At 36.7% G+C, this 22,492-nt stretch overlaps 1 protein-coding gene, 1 long non-coding RNA gene, 1 pseudogene and 4 gene segments (V, D, J or C); 2 read left to right on the top strand and 5 right to left on the bottom strand.

The window, feature by feature from the left end:
* Positions 1 to 351: 351 nt before the first annotated feature.
* On the bottom strand, positions 352 to 9,616 carry LOC110154984 (excitatory amino acid transporter 5-like; the record flags this gene model as incomplete). Its single annotated transcript, XM_055148130.1, has 7 exons — positions 9,399 to 9,616; positions 8,350 to 8,395; positions 6,964 to 7,142; positions 6,062 to 6,141; positions 4,815 to 5,030; positions 1,175 to 1,217; positions 352 to 565 (listed from the first exon to the last, which is right to left on the bottom strand). Coding segments are annotated over exons 3-7 (718 nt in total), but the record flags the coding sequence as incomplete, so codon positions are not given.
* LOC110154958 (probable non-functional immunoglobulin kappa variable 6D-41) lies at positions 9,617 to 10,071 on the bottom strand. The segment is given in 2 exon segments: positions 9,617 to 9,933; positions 10,017 to 10,071. Coding segments are annotated over 2 exon segments (372 nt in total).
* A 1,684-nt stretch (positions 10,072 to 11,755) lies between these two features.
* LOC129407352 (Ig kappa-b4 chain C region-like) lies at positions 11,756 to 13,598 on the top strand. The segment is given in 3 exon segments: positions 11,756 to 11,788; positions 12,210 to 12,309; positions 13,139 to 13,598. Coding segments are annotated over 3 exon segments (447 nt in total).
* A 540-nt stretch (positions 13,599 to 14,138) lies between these two features.
* LOC110154983 (immunoglobulin kappa variable 6D-21-like) lies at positions 14,139 to 15,093 on the bottom strand. The segment is given in 2 exon segments: positions 14,139 to 14,798; positions 14,882 to 15,093. Coding segments are annotated over 2 exon segments (409 nt in total).
* Positions 15,094 to 15,512: 419 nt separating this feature from the next.
* Positions 15,513 to 17,611, top strand: LOC129407356 (uncharacterized). Its single transcript, XR_008631508.1, has 3 exons — positions 15,513 to 15,671; positions 16,569 to 16,724; positions 17,332 to 17,611. It is a non-coding gene; the product is annotated as an uncharacterized LOC129407356 (long non-coding RNA).
* A 744-nt stretch (positions 17,612 to 18,355) lies between these two features.
* LOC129407354 (immunoglobulin kappa variable 6D-21-like) lies at positions 18,356 to 19,885 on the bottom strand. The segment is given in 2 exon segments: positions 18,356 to 19,435; positions 19,520 to 19,885. Coding segments are annotated over 2 exon segments (369 nt in total).
* A 2,099-nt stretch (positions 19,886 to 21,984) lies between these two features.
* The window catches only part of LOC129407357 (uncharacterized), a 1,449-nt pseudogene continuing 941 nt past the window's right edge, over positions 21,985 to 22,492 (bottom strand).

Below are 22,492 nucleotides of genomic sequence, written 5' to 3'. Positions count from 1 at the left end.
TGCCTGGAAGGTTCCATATGGCATTAAACATATTCATCTAGCATTTACTCATTATAGGGGTGTTTCTATTGCTCAAAAACACAATCATTCCTGCCGTGAATAAGGGCGACTCTCCACAGACCTGAATTGTAAAGTATCGTAGCACTGTATAGTGCTTCTGAACTCTGGATTCTGGACATAGCATTAACATTTCCATGGAAACAAGCAGGTGGCGGACTCTCCACTAGAAATGTTAAGCAGTGCACCTTCATCAATATCTCATGCACTTTCCCAGCAATATTGATTCAGTAACAAGTATGTGTATGTGTACATGTATGTGTACAGTAAAGTCAAGTATTTTTTCTGTCTTACCCATGGTGGCAGAGAAGATGACGATGCCCAGTACGTTCATGCCTTTGCTGGTGCTGGGGACCATCTTGTATTTGATGTCTGGAGCAGGAGTGATCTCTAAGAACACAGGATGTCCCAGTTGTGGGTTGTGGTAGTCCGGCATCACGTACACAAAATTGGCCTGAGAGTTTTCCACGTCGTTGTTTTGCACCATCGGAATAAGGTCTGTGCGGTACTGGAAAAGAAAATATATTTATTTGAGTCTCCTCCCAAATGCATACGGAACAGAAATAAATATAAAGTAAGATTCATTTCTAAGCTAAGTCTTGTACGTCAATGCAATAGATATACAATGCCAGTCAAAGATTTGGACACACCCACTCATTCAAGGTTTCTTTATTTTACATACAATTTATTAAATATGCAAGATTTGGAATTAAGACTAAATTAAAATTCCGTGGCCATATGACTTGTTCTAGTCCCCTCCACCCTTCTTATCCAAAAGGGAATTTTACGAAGGGCTCAACCCTGAGGTGTGCTCTCAGGATCAGATTATGATCATGATCAAAATTATGAGGTAAAATTATGTAGCAAAGAAAAAAAAGGTATATCTTATATTATTCAAATCTTCAAAGTAGCCATCCTTTGTTTTTTAAATCATAAATCATAAACCTTGCTTTATATATTTGATATCTTCTGTATGTATCTAAAAAGTAGAAAGTAGTAAAAAAAGCTTTTAACTGGCAGTGTAGATATAGTCAAGTGTATATAAAACACATACAATGTAAATATTATACTTTATTTAATTACTATGAATTACCAAAATATTACTTTAGTGGCTTACCTGTTGAAATGTGGCCTCAACGAGATTTGATGGAATCATATTTCTACCATAAAGAAAACAAAAACACATAAAAACATGTTACTTCAAAATGAGTTCATATTTAAATGGCAGAATTTGCCATTAGTCTAATATGGTACACGAAAACTAGAACTGACCAATAGTTTTCTAATAATGAGTGCATGTTTGTGTCTCCATGGAGATGTTATTGCTTTGCTGGCCATTAAACTTATCTATCTAGTGAGTGATGCTGGCATGATGGCACAAGTTACAGATCTGTGGAGAGGTGACACTGTTTTGAGCAAAAGACTAAACTGAACACAATACCCCTGTAGTGGTAATTAACCATATAGCACCCACTGGTCACATGGACATGGAGTTAAGTGAAGTTTTATTTTTACAGCTTGCGTCAAAGGATACTGGACACAACACAGTAATCCAAATGTACGCGCAGTCTGCACACATCCACAGAAGTAACAAGCATGTGTTGCTAAAATAACCTGGTTTAGCATCCCAGGATAGCAAGTTCACTGATGGCACTGAGGTAAGCTCGCACTCTCAGCCTGACCAACAGCACCCGGTCTAAGCACTGGTACAGGCTTAAAAGATCAGAGCCTACTATTATTAGCTGACCCATGCTGTAACAGTGACGCTGCAATATCTGGCATAAGGATCGTATGAAGTTTTGGAAAATATATTTGAAAATGCCATTGCTATAATTTCAATCAATCAGATTAAAGGTGCATTGTGTAATTTTTCTGGTGGAGGGACCATCAAAGGTTTTTCTCAGCGGAGATGTTATTGCCTTGTCTGGAATGTTGCACACTATGGTATTAAACCTTTCTATCTTCATGGAGACCAAACCAGACCATGTTACAAGTCAGATCTGTGGAGAGGCAGCCCCGCTCATATTCAGAACACCTGTTTTTCCAAGGTATTTTTGAGAGATAAAACCAATAAAATAATAGAATAAATGTAAGGTAGAACAGTTTAATGTCATACTGTGGAACAGGCAGAGGCAGAGCAATGACATTTCCATAGAAACAAACAGGTGAGAGACCCCCAACCAAAAAGTTACATAATGCACTTTAGATTTCTTTTAAGATGAAAGTTCTGTTATCAACTTACATTTTTGGTTGATTAAAAATAGTAATGTTTATATTTTTAATTGCACGATCTATTAAAATAGGAAATATTGTTCACTCTGTACTCTGTATTGTTCTGACTCAGCATCTGGAGTTATAGGCTTTTTTTCTCCTTTTTAGTAATTTCACTAATTTAGATTCTCTTCATTTCTTTGATTCTTAATACAATTGCCCCCTATATTGTCATATTGTAGTAAATTGTGTGGCTCCTCTCTGTTTTTAAAGGCCATATATTACACAAAATTGACTCTTGTGAGCTTTAAGACATGTTATAATGTCATTACCTTATCAAAAAACATACCTGAAGTTGTGTTTTGTTTCTTTCACCCAGGTTTAAGTAATCCTGGTTTTATTACTCTGTCTGCATCTCCAGAGCTCAAAATGCTCTGTTCCACCTTGTGATGTCATGAAGCAGTAGTTTTCCAGTCAACAGGTACCTTTTACTTTTTGTTCATTTGAAATGGAAATGATTCTAGTGAACGTTTATGGAGGTTAAAAACACAGTGGAGCTCTTCCTGTATTACCATATGACATCACAAAATGGAGCAGAGTGTTTTTATGTCTGAGAGAAAAACTGAGCCTAAATAGACAAGATCTGTGTGTTAAACATGTGTGAATGAAACAAAGTACAACTCCAGATATGTTTTTGATGAGAAAACAACATTATGGCATAAAATAGAGTCACATGGGCCCTTTAAAATTCATCATTGCCTTCATTGCGCTACAGCTCAACCTAAGCACATGCTATTGTTAAAGTAATCTACATGCAATACAAAAGAAAGGTGTGCAAACATAGCTTTACAATATAGTGAATAGTAAATGATCTGTAAGCTTAACTCTATTACTTAACTGCTGTCAGGTAATATGCTAACTGGTTAAATCCCATTGGTCTTTACTGGTTTTAAGTAGTTTCTGTAAGGCTTTCATGGACATTAAGGTTCTCACAAAAGCAAATCCCTTTTATAAAGAAACGCTAAGTCCCTGACAGGTTATCAAAGTAACAAAGAAGGCCAATGCAGAGTCAAATACAGATGACCTTATGTAACACAAATGTGTAATAGATTTGTAAAATTATTTGGATACTTGGAAGCAGAAGATTTGCAAAAACAACAGTCAGTTTAATAATAAGAGGGTCAGTGTTTTTAGGTTCGGACCTCCAAAACAAAATCAAATATTACAATTTGAATGGTTGTGAGGGCTGTGATCATTTGTGTAATATAATTTCACTGTTAAAAAAAAAATACATATAGAAAAGAAACATTTCTCCATCCTTAAGGTCTTATAAACCTCTAACCACGTAAAGATCCACTATAAACACATATTTTGAAATACATGTTAAAAAATTGTATTTAATTTACCAGTTTGATGAAACTATAGTTTTTAGATTTGGATCAGTTAAGCTACTTGCTTAACATATAAACGTTCACTTCAAAACAAGACATTATCCAGTCTGCAAAGACTGAGCGTTTTAATATTTCACAGAATGTTCCATTCATACATTTATATAGAAATGAGAAGAATCCCTCAGTCGTCCAGGTAGAATCCATGGCGAGGAGAAAATTCAGTTTGTCGACTGGACAAAAGTTAGTTGGGTTGAAGACGTTTTACAGCTCATCCAAGCTACTTCTTCAGTTCTGGTCAGACACTGGTGGACACTTCCTTATATCTGCAGGGAGGAGCTAACTAACTGAAACTAACACACCTACTTGTTTACAGTTTCTGTTTGTTAGTCCAGCCTATTGACCTGTACAGGGTGTGGGGTCTAATTTGCATAACAATTCAGGGCCATAATGGAGCTTCCACACTTCTGGACCTGACCTGGCGACACCTGTTGTTCTCTTGTTTGTTTTGATTTAGGTTTGAGGATGGAGTTGTAAATAGAAGATAGATGGTGTCTGAGTCCTTCATTTCTGTTTAGATAAGGATTCTATTTCTTAACAAAAATGGCTTATTTCACTCCCCTCTCAAACCAATTATTTTCTCTGGCTAAAATCTGTAGCTTGCTGTCCTCAAATTAGTGAACCGTGGCTTTTAAGTGGAGATGTACAGAAGACTGAGGTCCACTGCTGCTCTCTCGTCTGTGTTGGTACATCCTCTTGTGAAGTAGCTGTTTAGTTTCTCCAATGTAACGTTCACTGCAGTCTTCACTGCACTGAATGGAGTAGACCACAATTCACCACCAAACTAACTTTTGTCCAGTCGACAAACTGAATTTTCTCCTCGCCATTTATATAGAAAATAAGATTTTCAAAGGCTGTGTTCTTAAAATCTTTTTTCCTTACACCGAGACCAGAAGTTATCCAGAGTGAAATCTTGGCATTTCAAATAAAATGCCTTATTTTTTTCCCAGAATGTATATTATTTCCTTAGCGACAAAAAAGATTCAAAATGATATAGTTCTATTTTTTTCTCTTAAGCTGTAGTGTCACACCTTTTTTCAATTACATTTTTTTTTACAACTTCTCTTGTAAATGATTTGTAGGGCTGTGGGCCTTCACCTGATGAGGTCGAGCAGTGCGTCCGCAGACGTCATGACTGGGCCGGAGTGGGCGTGGTGGTTCTCCTTCTCTGAGCCTGTCCCGGGGTGAATGATGAGCACCAGAATGATCCCCACAATCACTGCGATGAAGGTGGTCCACAGGTAATACGTGATGGTAAGGACCCCCAGACGACCACTGGCTTTGGTGTCCATGGCTGAGAGACCCGACATAAGGCTGCACGAGATACAATAATTAAAGGGCCGATATTAGACAAAATGGACTCTTTTGAGATTTCTGCCATGTTATAATCCTGTTACTTCCTCAAAAACATGCCTGGAGTTGTGTTTTATTTCATGCACACATGTTTGAATAACCTTTATTATCTGTCTATATCTCCAGAGCTCAAAATTCTCTGTTCCACCTTGTGATGTCATGAAGCAGTAGTTTTCAAATTAACAGTGACCTTTACCTTTAGTAAGTGTAGAGTTTGGTAAATCCAGGCCTGAAATAATCCAAATGATTCTAGTGAAGGTGTATGGAGTTTAAAAACACAATGGAGCACTTCCCGTACTACTACATGACATCACAGGGTGAAACAGAGTGTTTTCTGTTTAAGAAAAGAACAAATTTTATCTAAATATACAGGGTTTGTGTGTTAAACATGTGTGAATAAAACAAAACACAACTCCAGATATGTTTGTGATAAGGAAACAGCATTATAACATAAAAGAGAATATACTGTAGTCTGAGATCCAAACTTTTTCCTCACTTTCTTAACGCATTTCTGTCCTGATTATTCACCGAAATGAGTTTATGAGCTGTTTCACAACTTTCCCATCACAGTAATGGTAACAACAAATAGCATCTAAACAAGCATTACTTCTTGGTTCGTGAATGATAACCAAAGAACTGGTGTGGTTAGAACTGTAATTGCAATGGAAACAGCTCTAATCTTTCATCATGAGTATTTTCCATGTTCTAAACTAATATTTTTTGTTACATTTATCCAGGACATGTGCATGTACCTGTTACAAATGCAGGTTATTAGACTTGTTATAGTTTAGTAGTTGAAAGTAAACTGGCAGCATTTGTTAACATACGATAATAAGTAAACATAGACAGATAGGTTTTTAATTTTGTAAGTTAATCAAATTTGTAGACCCAAAGATATCTTTAGTTTATTTATGCAATTCCAGCTTTGAAAAAATTATCTTTGCTGTTACTTAATTATCATTTTCAATTCAGTTCAGCATGGTGTTGCTGACCTGGAGGTGATGAGAGGCAGAATCAACATCTTTAACATCCTCATGAGCAGCTCTCCGGGGAAAGAGAAGTAGATCTTGGCCTGGGAAAGGTTAAATAAAAAATATTACATCAAAGGTAAAATATTGCAACAGTGCAGACTGGCATTCATAATCATGGTTTGGACAACTTTAATACAGGAGATCATTTGTAGGTTATGAGTTATGTGCCAAAATGAAAAAGAAACCAAATGAATAAAACAAAACCTGTCACCATAGTAGTATTTGCTCTTGCTAGTTTCTCATGCAAACAAAAGCCAAATTCCCCATATAATGCATCTCAAAATAACTTAACCACAATATATTAGGATATATGTATAAAATGTTAATGATTGCCTCTAGTAGTGATCAGTTTGCATGTCCAATGGAGTCTGAGATCCACCATGTATGTGTACAGACATGCAAACTGTACAGAGATGCAATAACAAAACAACATTAAAAGTAAGAAAGAAAAAAAAAGAGCTGTGCAACAACCCAATTAACTCCTGGGTTTATTACACTATAGAGTCATAATATTTAATATCTTAGAATCTCCATTGCTTTAACATTAAGATACCTTCCTTACATATGGTAATGTGCTGCTCTAAAACTTTAACTTGTTGTTACTGTGATTTTGCTTTTTCAGAGGTTACAGTTTTATTAAGTGCGTTATAAGTCTGTGAGAAGCCTGCCATTGCTTTTTAACTTATATGTGTACCAACTATGTAAAAGAAAACAGTGATGTTAGAGATTACTTGAAATACTAGTATATCTTAACTCTAGGACATATAGTCAAATTAATGCTGTGCACATTTTAACACCATAAACTCTGCTCTATTGCCTTTGTCTATACTTTACATGGTTGCATTACATCCCTTCTGTCTTACCTGAGTGGAGAGGTTGAGGGAACGGAGGAAGAAGCCCAGGACACAGCCGGTGACCACCGCAAACACGGACAGCGTTAGGAGGCCATTCCTCTTGCTGTAATCTTTAATATACTCCCTCATTTTCAAAGGCACAAAGGTCTTGAAGGTACTCCCCAGGATACCCATTTTGATCTGCTATCCTAGCACACAGGAAAAAAAAAATAAAACAAAAAATAAAAATATTAATAGTTTGAATTTCAAAGTTTGCCTGTAATAAATAAAAGGTTCCAAAAAATAAAAAAGAACAACTATTTTCAAATGCGTGTGTGGCTTAACATTGAGCTTGGTCAGTCTGAAGTGAGGATAGGGAAAGGTGAAAACGAAGGAAGAGTTGGATAACGCATTCCCAGTAAAAGGATTAAGCCTATCCAGAACTAACAAATTGGCTTAACGAAGCATCACCGCTGGTCAGTCTCGGTCATTGTTACTACACTCTTCCAACTCCTCCCATTCACAAAGTTGTCTGACCTTTTGCCCCTTGGACAGACAGTAATTAGTGAGGGCTGCTGTACTGTTATGATTGAGAACTACACCATCAAACAACAGCAACTAAATGCACCTAAAAATGACGTAAACTCATTTTTGGAAGTATCTCTTATTGTCAAAGATTCTAACAATTGCCTAATGTTGAAGGTTAGTGACTCAATTTTAGTTCATTTGTTCCTTTGGTCACTGTGTCCTTGGGCAAGACATTCGTGTTGTGTGAAGTAATTCATGATGGTCAAACTATAAATTGATTTTGGTGTGTTGAAGTGATGCCAGTTTAACTTACTAATGAGAAAAAATGTAGAAAAGGTTTCAAACATAGTCAGCTGGACAATGTTTTGGAAATCAAGTATGTTTTGACTGCCATTCTTTTGTTTTTATATTTTTACTGTATTTATTAGATTGTGAATCTAAGCCAATGTGAATGTTTGATTATGTGTGTGTGTTGTCTTAATGTGTATTTATGCCAAACGTGAAAAATAAATTTACCTACACATACAAATAAAGTCACCTGAACCTGATCTTGAAGTAATTTATATTTTGAACATACTTGTCAGGTGAAACTAGAATTTATACAGCAAAATATTGAAACATCCCAATTTCTAACACATTGTTCAATTGCCCTTTCTACCACCTCAAGACTAATGCGGAATTACACAGGAAGTGAAAAGTAAATAAATACTTTCTATTGCACAGTATCATGCTATTGTATTTTGTTTAATTTAATATAACTTCATTTCAAGATTAAAGGATTTCAACCAGTAATGTCTTGGGTTGGATGAGTGTTTGCAGGACAGGGATGATTGGGGTCAAAGGTCAGAGCATTAGACGTCACTGTGGTGCTCTCTGGTGGTAACTTACCTCATTGACTTGTTTGATCCGGGTCAGGTGAGTTGTTGCCAAGTCCCTGCAAACGTCAAGGGTTTAACTGACCTAAAACCTTGAACATCACTGTGTGGACTGGACACTGGTCTTACAAGAGTACAGTCAGTGTGAGTTTACAACAGAGGAGACGGTTGTCCTTGAATGTAGGGCAATACATGCTGTTTAATGCTATTTATTTATGGTTGCATTTGTTATTCAGAAAAGTAAATTGACAAAGATTAGATTTTATGTTGTTGTCAGAAAAGGGAAAACTTGAATTTAAAGGTTCTATGTTACAAAATGGACTCATGTGAGCTTTAAGGCATGCTAAAATGTTGTTACAATATCAAAAAGTTGTGTTTTGTTTCATTCACATGCTTGAGTAACCCTTTGCTTTTAGTCTGCCTACATCTCCAAAGCTCCAAAACAATTTAAGAGGTACCTTTTACCTTTTGTTCAGTGGAGACTGACAATTCCATTGCTGAAATGATCCAAATAATTCTAGTGAAAGTGTAAGGAGTTTAAAACACAGTGGAGCACTTTTTATATTTCCCCATGATATCACAAGGTGGAACAGAGTGTTTTCTGTTTAAGAAAAGAACTATGCCTAAATATACAGGGTTTGTGTTTGAAAAAAATGTGAATGAAACAAAATAAAACTCAGTGGAATATAAGCCCTTTACTATTTGAGTCACACAAAATTCTGGTTCTGGTTTGTTATCGATTCTTCAAATGCAATTACAACTGTTAACATGTGCCAAACAAGATAAAATAATAATATCAAAACAAAACAGTGATACTATACATATTATAAAGTCTCATATGAGCTAGTAAGATGGGCTAAAGCTCTCTCTGTTGGATCAGTGCAGTCAACACAAATCATTGCTGCAGCTGTACCTCTGACCTACAGTGGTAATTTGATGACAGAAAAATAGATATCTTTACTAAGTAAACATGCACAGGAGTAAAGATGGATTTCAGGGATGTGCACTAAGCCCTGTCTTATTTGCTGTGGGGACGTAAAGACTATTATGTTTGGAAATTACCTTGGGATTTTTGGTGATAAAGGACAAGATGAGAAGATGTGTTCTGTGGCAATATAAGAATGGATCAATGCAGTTCAATGTGAATAAAGGGGTGGTGTAATTTAAGATTTTTTTGACTCTATAAAGTAATGTGAGTTCCTCTTGAGCAGCTGCAGTTGTTTCCTGCTCTGGTCTCACTCTGAATGACTCACTGAGGGAGGTTTTTGTACGAGCACAAATCACTGTGTGAACTGCCATGGGGCGCTGTGTAAACTCTGACAGTAATAAACTGCTGCATCTTCAGCCTGAGCTCCAGTGATGGTCAAAGAGAAATCTCTGTGACTCCCACTGCCACTGAACCGAGATGGAGTTTCTGACAGACGTTGTGTTGCATATTTTATCAAGAGGTCTGGAGTCTGACCAGTTTTCTGCTGATACCAGAACATGTAAGTATTAACATGAACATCTTTGTTAGTTTTACATGTGAGAGTGACTGTGGATCCTGCAGTAACTGTCTGGACTGGAGGTTGAGTGACTGTGACCTGACCACTGCATCCTGTAAAAAACAATATACATTTATGAGAAGAAACACAGAGAGAAAAGGCAGTGTGTTGTGTTCAATGTCACTGAGAGTGGAACCTGTGAAGCAGCAGCAGGCCAGTGTCCAGATGAGGATGGTGCAGCCCAGAGTCATGGTGCGTCCACTGACACATATGAGTTGTGCAGTCTTCAGCTCACTATAAAACTCAGGAAGGATCAGCTGACCATGTGACCTTTAACCTGCTTGTGCATTTGAAAGTAGGAACATTATTTGCATCAATTCATTCCAAGGGGAACAGAAGATGACTTGGCTAAATTAAACATCACTGATATCCTCAGATCTCTTATGTTAGTTTGCATTAGGTTTCAAGATACAGAAATCGGGGATTTTCACACTGAAGTGTCATCTTTGTGTTGACAGCTCTTACAGTATCGCTCCCTCTTTTGATGGACCATATTAACAGGAAGTCTGTAAGTGTAAATTGCAATAGGCTCTAACATTGTGAACAAAAGGACTGAATATGACGTCATGTTTGTGGAGCAGGGATTTTGTTGCTTTGTCACCGCAGGCTAAAATATGACTGTACTGTTTGGATCAATCTGTACAGAAAATATGAGAATAAGATATAAAAGCAAGTGTGTAGTATCTTTGTATTTTTTATATAAGCAAGGAATTAAAGGTGCATTGTGTAACTTTTCTGGTGGAGAGACTGTCACCTGTTTTTTCTCATAATATTGCTTTCCCTGCAGCCACAGTATGGCTTTAAACCTTTGTATCTTCATGGAGACCAAACTAGGCCAAGTTACTGGTCAGGTCTGGGGAGAGGCAATCCCGCTCATGGTCAGAATGCCTGTTTGTCTAGGTATTTCTGAGCAATAAAACCCCTGTAATTGAATAAATGTGAGGTAGATCTGTTTAATGTCACACTGTGGAACATTTGAAGAAGTAGAGCAATGAAACCCAACTGAAAAGCTCAGCTGCTCAGCGCCGACTCTCCACAGGACACCAGTGTGAGCTGGGAGGTGGATAGACAAGAGCTCAAGGTACACAAGACAAAAACTACACTCATCACAAACCAAGTGGAACTAGACTGGTGAAAAAAATAATATATTTACTTCATTTACAAATATTTTTACTCAAATAGAGGTACCATGGGAAAAATATACTGTGAATTTGTAATATTTCCATAAAAAGAGAGGTGTTTTTGAATTTTCATTAATAATTGCATATTTTATATATGTTTTCAAAATAATATAAATATTTTGAAAGATAGTGAACTAAACTGGAGTAAAAAAAAAAAAATGTATTAAATATTTCCACTAAATTACCAAATAATATAATAACAAAAATAAGTATTGAATGCAGTCTGAGATTTGTAGTGACAGTTTGATGTCAATAATAATCCATAGAAACAAGCAGGTAATGGACCCTCAACCAAAAAGTTACACAGTGCACCTTTAAAGTCTCAAATACATTAGAGTACATAAAATTTGTGGCGTAAGTAACTTGTAACTGTTCTTGTTGACATATGTGTATGTAAATGTTTGTAATATACTTACCACTCACATGGAAAGGGATCATGAATTTATGTCAGGACATTTGTTTTTAATAACTGTATTTTATAACTTATAACTTCATTGCTGCATTAGATCAATGCCCATGTAAGTGAAGATATAAAAAACATTTCATGACAAATGTTCTCTATTAATGCTAATTGTCCCAACCTCAAGTAAACTCAACTCTACACTGAACCTACATGTATTAATCCTATTCAAATCATTTTAAATACAAACATGTCAACAACACTTTTTAGTTGGACATAAGTATAGTATGAAGTATGAAGTATGAAGCAGTCACACTAGTCACATCAGTAATTAAAAGTACTGCACCTTAAAGACAAAAGCACTTCACTGTATTATTAAACTTACTACTGTCAGCTCTGTACACAATTCATGTAAAAGGTATTGGAATAAAACCAACTGGGCAAACTGTAACTAATTATTCTATTATACAAAATATCACATCCCATTTGTTGATTCACTGTGAGTTTAAAGCACAGAAAATAAAACATGTCTGGAGATAATACTCACCAACTACAGCAAGTAATATGAATGCCAGAAATGATCAAATAAAACTGAAAAAAATAATACCTTTAAAAAAATATACAACTTTTTCAGTTTCCTTCATGTTTTCAATCGTCCAAAGTAGAATATGTACAGTTTGAATAAATGGATGATATAATGTTAGAAATAGTAAAAGGTGAGTGAATGTTGAGAGTGAAGTGAGAGCAGTGTGTGGAGGAGAACAGAGCAGAGGTTTTTGTACGGCCTCTTCATTACTTTGTATCACTGTGGTGGACGTTTGGAGGAGGAACACAACTCATCGTGGACTGTGAGTACTTTTTACTTTCTAATTTATCAGGTCTACTTTATTACTGGTATTTTAGTAGAATTTTGGTCATTTATCATGAATTGGTGATTTTCTTTGTATAATCTTTATTTATTTTTGTGTAGATCAAAGCTAAAGAAACAGTGCTCTAAAAATACTAAGTGTATCTTTTCTATCAAAATTCTAGATTATTTTTCAGAATGACACATAAAGAAATATTGTTCAGAAAAATATTTTGAAAATAAATCATTAATTAAATTAATTCAGTTATTTCTTAAATATGTTTTTATTATGAATTATATATATATATATATATATATATATATATATATATATATATATATATATATATATATATATATATATATATATATAGAAAAAAATACTACATTTGTATTTATTTATTTATTACTGAAGTTGCAAGAGATTTTCTATTTGAGTGTGGGTATTAATCTAAAATAAAATGGCCCTCCTAAAACACTATCGTTTATTTAGTCTGTCAGAGTGACATGAGCTTAAAGCATTAGTAATACAATTAATCCTTTCTAAATAAAAATATTTTTCTTTTTGATATTTCTTTATTAAACTGAATCTGAAAAAAAAAAAAGTACTGAAATGTGTTAATGAGTTAAAAAAAAAAAAAATCAACATTACTTCTAACAGTTTTTATGAGTATAATATCAGTCGTCCACGGTTCGTTGGTCAGACTTACAGTGAACAGGAAGTGAAAGACACAGATGTAAATGTCTCTAGTCTTCATCATTTTGTGCACTGACTGTTTTCTGATGTGTTGCTTTAACACTGTGTTGTGCTGCCCCCTGTCTGTGTGCAGTGGGAGTACAGCGGCCCGCCCTGACCGTCCTGCCCCCGTCCAGAGAGGAGCTGCTGAGGGGCAGTGCCTCGCTGCTGTGTGTGGCCAGCGGGGGCTTCCCCTCTGATTGGACGCTGGGCTGGAGAGTGGGCGGAGCTTCCACAGAGGGGTCCCACAGCCCGGAGGTGATGAGAGGGGACGGCCTCTACAGCCGCATCAGCGTCCTGAGGCTGTCCACAGAGCAGTGGACAGACACATCAGTGATCTGTGAGGCCCATCGGAGTGGACAGAGCCCAGTCACTCAGAGCCTGGAGTCACTGTCCTGCTCCCAGTGAGACACGTCCACATGAGGACACACTTCACCTGCTCTATGGGACACTCCCTGGGTTTGACTGAGCTGATGGAGGCTCAGGGATAAACATGTGACTCTGCAGCTTCATGTTACTGTGTTTTGTGCTAATAAAGCTTGTGCTGATCAAAACATTTTGTCTTTTGTCCAGTGAATCATGTGGAGTATGAAACATGAAATCTGCACTTGGCTACATTTAAATTTACATTTGCAACTTTGAATCTCTGATTATTTAGTAAAAACAACTACATTAATATTCAATATTAAAATTCAAACACCAGCTAAACTTACCAATCAAGTTTGTAACTATTTTTAATTTTAAATGTTTGATTAGATTTTTATGTAATGTCTTTTTTCCCTCTCACCCAAACACATTCTAACAAAGTGCAGTGAATCATGTGGAGTATGAAACATGAAATCTGCACTTGGCTACATTTAAATTTATATCTGTAACTTTGAATCTCTCTGATCATTTAGTAAAGCAAATACATTAATATTCAATATTTAAATTCAAACAACAGCCAAACTTACCAATCAAGTTTGTAACTATTTTAAAATTTTAAATTTTTCATTTGATTGAATTTAATGTGTTTTTTTTTTTTTTTCAACCATACACATTCTAACAAAGTAGATGCTTTTGACCTGATCTCAGTAAGTGTGTAAACTCTCATCATTTCCTGCTACAAAATCCCAAATTAAGGTTATTACATAAAGATGAACATATTTAATATTATTTGGATGGGTTGAACTGGTGGGTTGGTTGTGATGGTGAATGCTTTCTGAGATAAAGTCTACCTCCAGACCCAAATGAACATTTTCTACTTCTGCCAACATGAGGCAATTGAGACTGATAAATGCAGATTAAGAGATTAAAATAATATAAAGGTGAATGTTTGGTGTAACTACACACAGATCAGTGATGTGAGTTCCTCTTGAGCAGCTGCAGTTGTTTCCTGCTCTGGTCTCACTCTGAACGACTCACTGAGGGAGGTTTTTGTACGAGCACAAATCACTGTGTGAACACACCGCTATGATGAAACTCTGACAGTAATAAACTGCTGCATCTTCAGCCTGAACTCCAGTGATGGTCAAAGAGAAGTCACTGTGACTCCCACTGCCACTGAACCGAGATGGAGTTTCTGACAGACGTTGTGTTGCATATTTTTATCCAGAGCTTTGGAGTCTGACCAGGTTTCTGCTGATACCAGTGCATGAACCAACCATTAGAATTACTATAAACATCTTTGTTAGTTTTACATGTGAGAGTGACGGTGGATCCTGGAGTAAACATCTGGACTGGAGGTTGAGTGACTGTGACCTGACCACTGCATCCTGTAAAAAACAATATACATTGATGAGAAGAAACACAGAGAGAAAAGGCAGTGTGTTGTGTTCAATGTCACTGAGAGTGGAACCTGTGAAGCAGCAGCAGGCCAGTGTCCAGATGAGGATGGTGCAGCCCAGAGCCATGGTGCGTTCACTGACACATGTGAGTGGTGCAGTCTTCAGCTCACTATAAAACTCAGGAAGGATCAGCTGACCATGTGACCCTCCTCTCTATGGAAATACTGTCTCTGTACTCAACTCTACACTGAACCCACATGTATTAATCCTATTGGAATCATTTGAAATACACACATGTCAACAACACTTTTTTTGTCAGACATAAGTATGAAGTATGAAGCAGTCACACTAGTCACATCATTAATTAAAAGTACTGCACCTTAAAGACAACATTAGCACTTCACTGTATTATTAAACACTTACTACTGTCAGCTCTGTACACAATTCATGCAAAAGGTCAAACTGTAGCTAATTATTCTATTATACAAAATGTCACATCACATTTTTTTGATTCACAGTGAGTTTAATGCATAATAATTAAAACATGTCTGGAGATAATACTCACCAACTACAAAAAGTAATATGAATGCTTGAGAAAATAATAATAATAATTACTTTAAAAAAAAAAAATATTACATTTTTCAATTTTCTTCATGTTTTCAATCATGTTCAAAGTAGAACATGTACAGGTTGAATAAATGGATGATATAATGTTAGAAATAGTAAAAGGTGAGTGAATGTTGTGAGTGAAGTGAGAGCAGTGTGTGGAGGAGAACAGAGCAGAGGTTTTTGTACGGCCTCTTCATCACTTTGTATCACTGTGGTGGACGTTTGGAGGAGGAACACAACTCATCATTCACAGTAAGTAATCTTCTCAAATTTTCACTTCAACATTAGACATTAGAACTTAAATATTATATAACATAATGCTTTAAATTTAAGTTTGTTGTTTTGTTTGTCTTTTTTGACTCAGATTTATGGGAAACTCTGAATCTTAAAATAGTTTGTGGAAAAAAAAAAAAATAAATTTATAAAGAGTAATTGAAAATCTTTATACCACTTTTAAAAATCCTGTATATTTTACTCTAATTTCTCTTGAATACTCCGTCTATTAACTTTAACAATAATATGTTAAAACCAAAAAATATTCACTGCACGTTTACGATCAAATCTAGTTTAAAGGAAGTGAAACAAACAGCTGTCTTGTTTCCACCAAAATACATCTTAAAACTTCATAATGAAAATAAAGACTTCATCATAGAACATAGTATAAATTTTGTGCTGTTCTTCAGACAGTCTAAAATACAAGAGACAAAGGTGAAAAAAGGAGGCATTTCAAATATTGTAATTCTATGAGAAAATATAGCTGATCGAAATGTATTTTATTTTAAATCATTTGAAATTATTATTTTGTTGCTTTTCCCTCTTTGTGTTAAGATTGTAAATTGTTCTATGCACACACTTGTTCTTTATTTTTGCCAGAGCATATTGATCAGACCTGTTTGTTATGATTAGAAAGTTTCAATATTTCACTTTCTGAGTTCCACCAGATCTAAACACACTTAACCAGGACTACATTCAAACTTGCTCAACCCAATAAACACATTAGAATTGACCCATGTTCCTCCAGTGGAGCCTGCACCACAGTTTGAGAACCATTTGTCTGTAGAAGTAAAATCATGTAAATGAATGTAAATAGTTGAAATATTCCAGATGATCATGAAGACATGTGGTGAGTATTTTCCCTGTTGTGTCCAGGTGGTCCGGTGCGCCCCCCCTCTGTCTCGCTCCTGGGCCCCTCTCTGCAGCAGCTCTCTGGGGGGAGACTCTCTCTGCTCTGCCTGCTCAGCGCCTACTCTCCACAGGGCGCCAGTGTGAGCTGGGAGGTGGACGGACAGGAGCTCACAGACACAGGTACAAGACAAAAACTGCACTCATCACAAACCAAATGGAACTAGACTGGTGAAAGAAAGAATATATTTACTTCATTTACAAATATTTTTACTCAAATTGAGGTAAATGGAACCACGGGATAAATTTAGAGTGTATTTTTATTATTTTAGCACAGTAAAAAGACATGTGCTTTTGAAGTTTGATTTATAGTAGGACATTGGTTTTGAATTTAATATATGTAAACATTTTTAAAGCAAAACAAACTAGAGTAAGACAATTAAATGTATTATTTTCTACTAAATATCAAATAACATGAGAAAAATAAGTATTGATTTCAGTCTGAAATTTGTAGCGACAAGTTGACGTCAATAATCTAAAGAAATCAAATGAAAATGTATATTGTTCATGTCATTTTACCAAACCAACATGAAAAATTATCACTATGGCCATAGAGTTTAATAATTTAAAACTAAATACTGTATCTTTTGAATGACAATATGAATAACCCATGAATTAATATAATAAAATAGCCTTAAGTTTTGTGTTTGAAATCCTTCTCCATAGAGGATATGTTGTTCTTCCATGAATTGCTTGCTGAATAAGTCTTGCTTCAACTGTGCTCCCACAGGGGCGGCTCAGAGCAGTGTGGAGCAGGAGAAGAGCGGCCTGTACAGCAGCAGCAGCCTCCTGAGCCTGACTGAGGACGGCTGGCTGCAGGGACAGCTGTTCTCCTGCAGGGTCCACCACCACGGACACACCCAGGTCCAGTCACTGCAGAGGAGCCAGTGCTTAGAGCTGCATGGGCCCTGAACATGGACCCCACCCACAACTGCAATAAGAGTTAGATGTAGAGTGTGGCTTTTGGTCAGAGCAGGAGGGCTAATAAAGCTTGTGTTACATGACAACAAGTGGACTGTCTTTTGTCCTATGAGCCTGTGTGAAATGTGATGTCTCTGCTTATTTTGATATTAAAACTGTAAAAACATTAAATACAATCAATGAATGAACCTGCCCAATGACTGCAGATGGAAATTAGCTCTGGTGCTATAACCTGGTACAACACATCTCTCCTGTTCAGGTTAATGTTGATTGTGCACTGTCCCTGTCTCATGAAATAAATCAACTATAAAAGTGCACTGTGTAGCTTTTCTGATGGAGCAGGCCAGTGTCCAGATGAGGATGGTGCAGCCCAGAGCCATGGTGCGTTCACTGACACATGTGAGTCGTGCAGTCTTCAGCTCACTATAAAACTCAGGAATGATCAGCTGACCATGTGAACTTTAACCTGCTTGTGTGTTTGGAAATAGAAACATCATTTGCATACATCTGTCCAAGTGAAACAGAAGGAGATTAGATGCTAAATTAAGGACAACTGATAATTTGAAAGATGACAGTTCTCTAAAATGATTTGCATTAGGTTTCAACATGAGAGAGGATTTTCAGACTGACTTGTCATGTTTGTGTTGACAGCTCTTACGGTATAGTGCCCCTTTTTGATGGAATATATCAATGGCAAATCAGTAATGCATGTTGGAATAGGACCAATTAACACTGTGAACAGAAGGAATGAATATGACATCATGTTTGTGGAGAAATAATGAGAAGATGCTTTAATTTGGATTTTTCATTTGAATTAATAATATGATTTATTTTCAAAGAGGAGTTGTCTGAAAATGAAGGTGTATCTAAAAAAAAGAAACAAAAAAATAGGTGATGTGTGAGCTACTGAGTCCAAACAATTTCCCTTGTGGATCAATAAAGTTTGTCTAAGTCTAAATGATCAAAACATTTGATCTTTTATCCAGTGAATCATGTGGAGGATGGAACGTGATGTCTGTATTTACACTTGGCTACTTTTAAGATAAGATCCAAAACTTTGAAGTATTATTATTAAACTGAAAAGAATACATCAATATTTAATACTGACATTCAAACACCAGCATAAACTGTCAGCATTGTTTGTAATAATTTTAGATTCAAAATGTTTGGTTAGTATTTAATGTCATGCTAGAGTCTACTTTCCCACACACTATCTAACAAAAGCAGACACTTTTGACATGTTTTCATTACAACTAAGTGCTGAACTCTCATTATTCCCTGCTACTTAACCCCAAATGATGATTAATACATGAAGATGAAAACATAAATGTAAAACAGGTTGAACTGGTGAATGGATGGTGATGGTGACTCCTATCTGAGATAAAGTGTAACTATGCAGAGCCAAAAGAACAGTTCACACTTCTGCCAACAAAAACCATTAAACTAAAAAAATAATAGATTAAAATAATGTAGAAATGAATGTTTGGTGTAACTCTACACAGATCAGTGATGTGAGTTCCTCTTGAGCAGCTGCAGTTGTTTCCTGCTCTGGTGTCACTCTGAACGACTCACTGAGGGAGGTTTTTGTACGAGCACAAATCACTGTGTGAATCTCCATGGGTTGTTATGAACACTCTGACAGTAATAAACTGCTGCATCTTCAGCCTGAACTCCAGTGATGGTCAAAGAGAAGTCACTGTGACTCCCACTGCCACTGAACCGAGATGGAGTTTCTGACAGACGTTGTGTTGCAATTTTATCCAGAGCTTTGGAGTCTGACCAGGTTTCTGCTGATACCAGTGCATGGTCATTGCTATAAACATCTTTGTTAGTTTTACATGTGAGAGTGACTGTGGATCCTGGAGTAAACATCTGGACTGGAGGCTGAGTGACTGTGACCTGACCACTGCATCCTGTAAAAAACAATATACATTTGATGAGAAGAAACACAGAGAGAAAAGGCAGTGTGATGTGTTCAATGTCACTGAGAGTGGAACCTGTGAAGCAGCAGCAGGCCAGTGTCCAGATGAGGATGGTGCAGCCCAGAGCCATGGTGCGTTCACTGACACATGTGAGTGGTGCAGTCTTCAGCTCACTATAAAACTCAGGAAGGATCAGCTGACCATGTGACCCTCCTCTCTATGGAAATACTGTCTCTGTACTCAACTCTACACTGAACCCACATGTATTAATCCTATTGGAATCATTTGAAATACACACATGTCAACAACACTTTTTTGTCGGACATAAGTATAGTATGAAGTATGAAGCAGTCACACTAGTCACATCAGTAATTAAAAGTACTGCACCTTAAAGACAACATTAGCACTTCACTGTATTATTAAACTTACTACTGTCAGCTCTGTACACAATTCATGTAAAAGGTTTTGCAATAAAAACAACTGGACAAAAATGTAAGTAATTTCTTGATTCACATGTGAGTTTAAAGCACAGAAAATAAAACATGTCTGGAGATAATACTCAAACAGCCAATATAAATGATCAAAAAACAAAAAAAATACATTTAAAAAAATAAAACATTTACACATTTTCTTCATGTTTTCAATTGTCCAAAGTAGAATATGTACAGGTTGCAAAAATGGATGATATAATGTTAGAAATAGTAAAAGGTGAGTGAATGTTGTGAGTGAAGTGAGAGCAGTGTGTGGAGGAGAACAGAGCAGAGGTTTTTGTACGGCCTCTTCATTACTTTGTATCACTGTGGTACACGTTTGGAGGAGGAACACAACTCATCGTGGACTGTGAGTACTTTTTACTTTATAATTTATCAGGACTACTTTATTACTGGTATTTTTAGTAGGATTGGTCATTTGTCATGAAGGCTGGTGAATTTTCTTTATTTTTTATTCTATAGTTACAGTTGTATAGGTCAAAGCTAAAGAAACAAGTGCTCTAAAAATACTAATTATCTTTTCTATCAAAATCTAGATTATTTTTCAGAATGTTGATATGATAAAAAAACAAAATAAATATAATTAATTTACGGAATTTTTCATAGTTTTTATTATGATTATTATTTATGAGTTTTGTATTTTTTTTTATTCATGTTTTAAATTAAAGTGATTTCTATTGAGTGTATGAATGGCCTCCTTATTTATTTAAGTCTTGTACATTTATAAAGCATTAGTAATAAAAATAAAATAAAAATAAAATCAGCCCAGTTCAAGTGATCCCTAAAAATGTACATGTTAAAAAATCAACATTACTTTTAATAGTTTTTATGAGTATAATATCAGTCGTCCACGGTTCGCTGGTCAGAGTTACAGTGAACAGGAAGTGAAAGACACAATGTAAATGTCTCTAGTCTTCATCATTTTGTGCACTGACTGTTTTCTGATGTATTGCTTTACTTGTGTTGTGCTGCCCCTGTCTGTGTGCAGTGGGAGTACAGCCCCACCCTGACCGTCCTGCCCCCGTCCAGAGAGGAGCTGCAGAGGGGCAGTGCCTCGCTGCTGTGTGTGGCCAGCGGGGGCTTCCCCTCTGACTGGATGCTGGGCTGGAGAGTGGGCGGAGCTCCACAGAGGGGTCCCACAGCCCGGAGGTGATGAGAGGGGACGGCCTCTACAGCCGCATCAGCGTCCTGAGGCTGTCCACAGAGCAGTGGACAGACACATCAGTGACTGTGAGGCCCATCGGAGTGGACAGAGCCCAGTCACTCAGAGCCTGGAGTCACTGTCCTGCTCCCAGTGAGACACGTCCACATGAGGACACACTTCACCTGCTCTGGGACACTCCCTGGGTTTGACTGAGCTCATGGAGGCTCAGGGATAAACATGTGACTCTGCAGCTTCATGTTACTGTGTTTTGTGCTAATAAAGCTTGTGCTGATCAGAAACATTTTGTCTTTTGTCCAGTGAATCATGTGGAGTTTGAAAATGAAATCTGCACTTGGCTACATTTAAATTTATATTTGCAACTTTGAATCTCTCTGATCATTTAGTAAAAAATACATTAATTCAATATTTAAATTTAACACCAGCTAAACTTGCCAATCAAGTTTGTAACTATTTAAAATTTTAAATTTTTGATTGAATTTAATTTTTTTTTTCTCAACCATACACATTCTAACAAAGTAGATGCTTTTGACCCGATCTCAGTCAGTGTCTAACTCTCATCATGCTGCTACATAATCCCTAATTAAAGTTATTACATAAAGATGACCACATGTAATATTGTTTGGATGGGTTGAAATGGTGGGTTGTTGACTGCTTTCTGAAATAAAGTCTACCTCCAGACCCAATGAACATTTTCTACTTCTGCCAACAAAAGGCAACTGAGACTGATAAATGCAGATTAAGAGATTAAAATAATATAAAGGTGAATGTTTGGTGTAACTCCACACAGATCAGTGATGTGAGTTCCTCTTGAGCAGCTGCAGTTGTTTCCTGCTCTGGTCTCACTCTGAACGACTCACTGAGGGAGGTTTTTGTACGGGCAGAAATCATTGTGTGAACCACCGCTGCTTGTAACTCTGACAGTAGTAACTGCTGCATCTTCAGCCTGAGCTCCAGTGATGGTCAAAGAGAAGTCACTGTGACTCCCACTGCCACTGAACCGAGATGGAGTTTCTGACAGACGTTGTGTAGCATATTTTATCCAGAGCTTTGGAGTCTGACCAGGTTTCTGCTGATACCAGTGCATGTAATTATCGCCATAAACATCTGTGTTAGTTGTACATGTGAGGGTGACGGTGGATCCTGGAGTAAACATCTGGACTGGAGGCTGAGTGACTGTGACCTGACCACTGCATCCTGTAAAAAACAATATACATTGATGAGAAGAAACACAGAGAAAATGCACTGTTGTTGTGTTCAATGTCACTGAGAGTGGAAACCTGTGAAGCAGCAGCAGGCCAGTGTCCAGATGAAGATGGTGAGCCCAGAGCCATGGTGCGTTCACTGACACATGTGAGTCGTGCAATCTTCAGCTCACTATAAAACTCAGGAAGG

The sequence above is a fragment of the Boleophthalmus pectinirostris genome, unplaced genomic scaffold (assembly GCF_026225935.1).
Source record: "Boleophthalmus pectinirostris isolate CB_2022bp ecotype Guang Dong unplaced genomic scaffold, ASM2622593v1 HiC_scaffold_931, whole genome shotgun sequence".
In the NCBI taxonomy this organism is placed as follows: domain Eukaryota; kingdom Metazoa; phylum Chordata; class Actinopteri; order Gobiiformes; family Gobiidae; genus Boleophthalmus; species Boleophthalmus pectinirostris.
The sequence above is the reverse complement of the archived record's forward strand: the minus strand, read 5'-3'. Positions and strand labels throughout refer to the sequence as shown.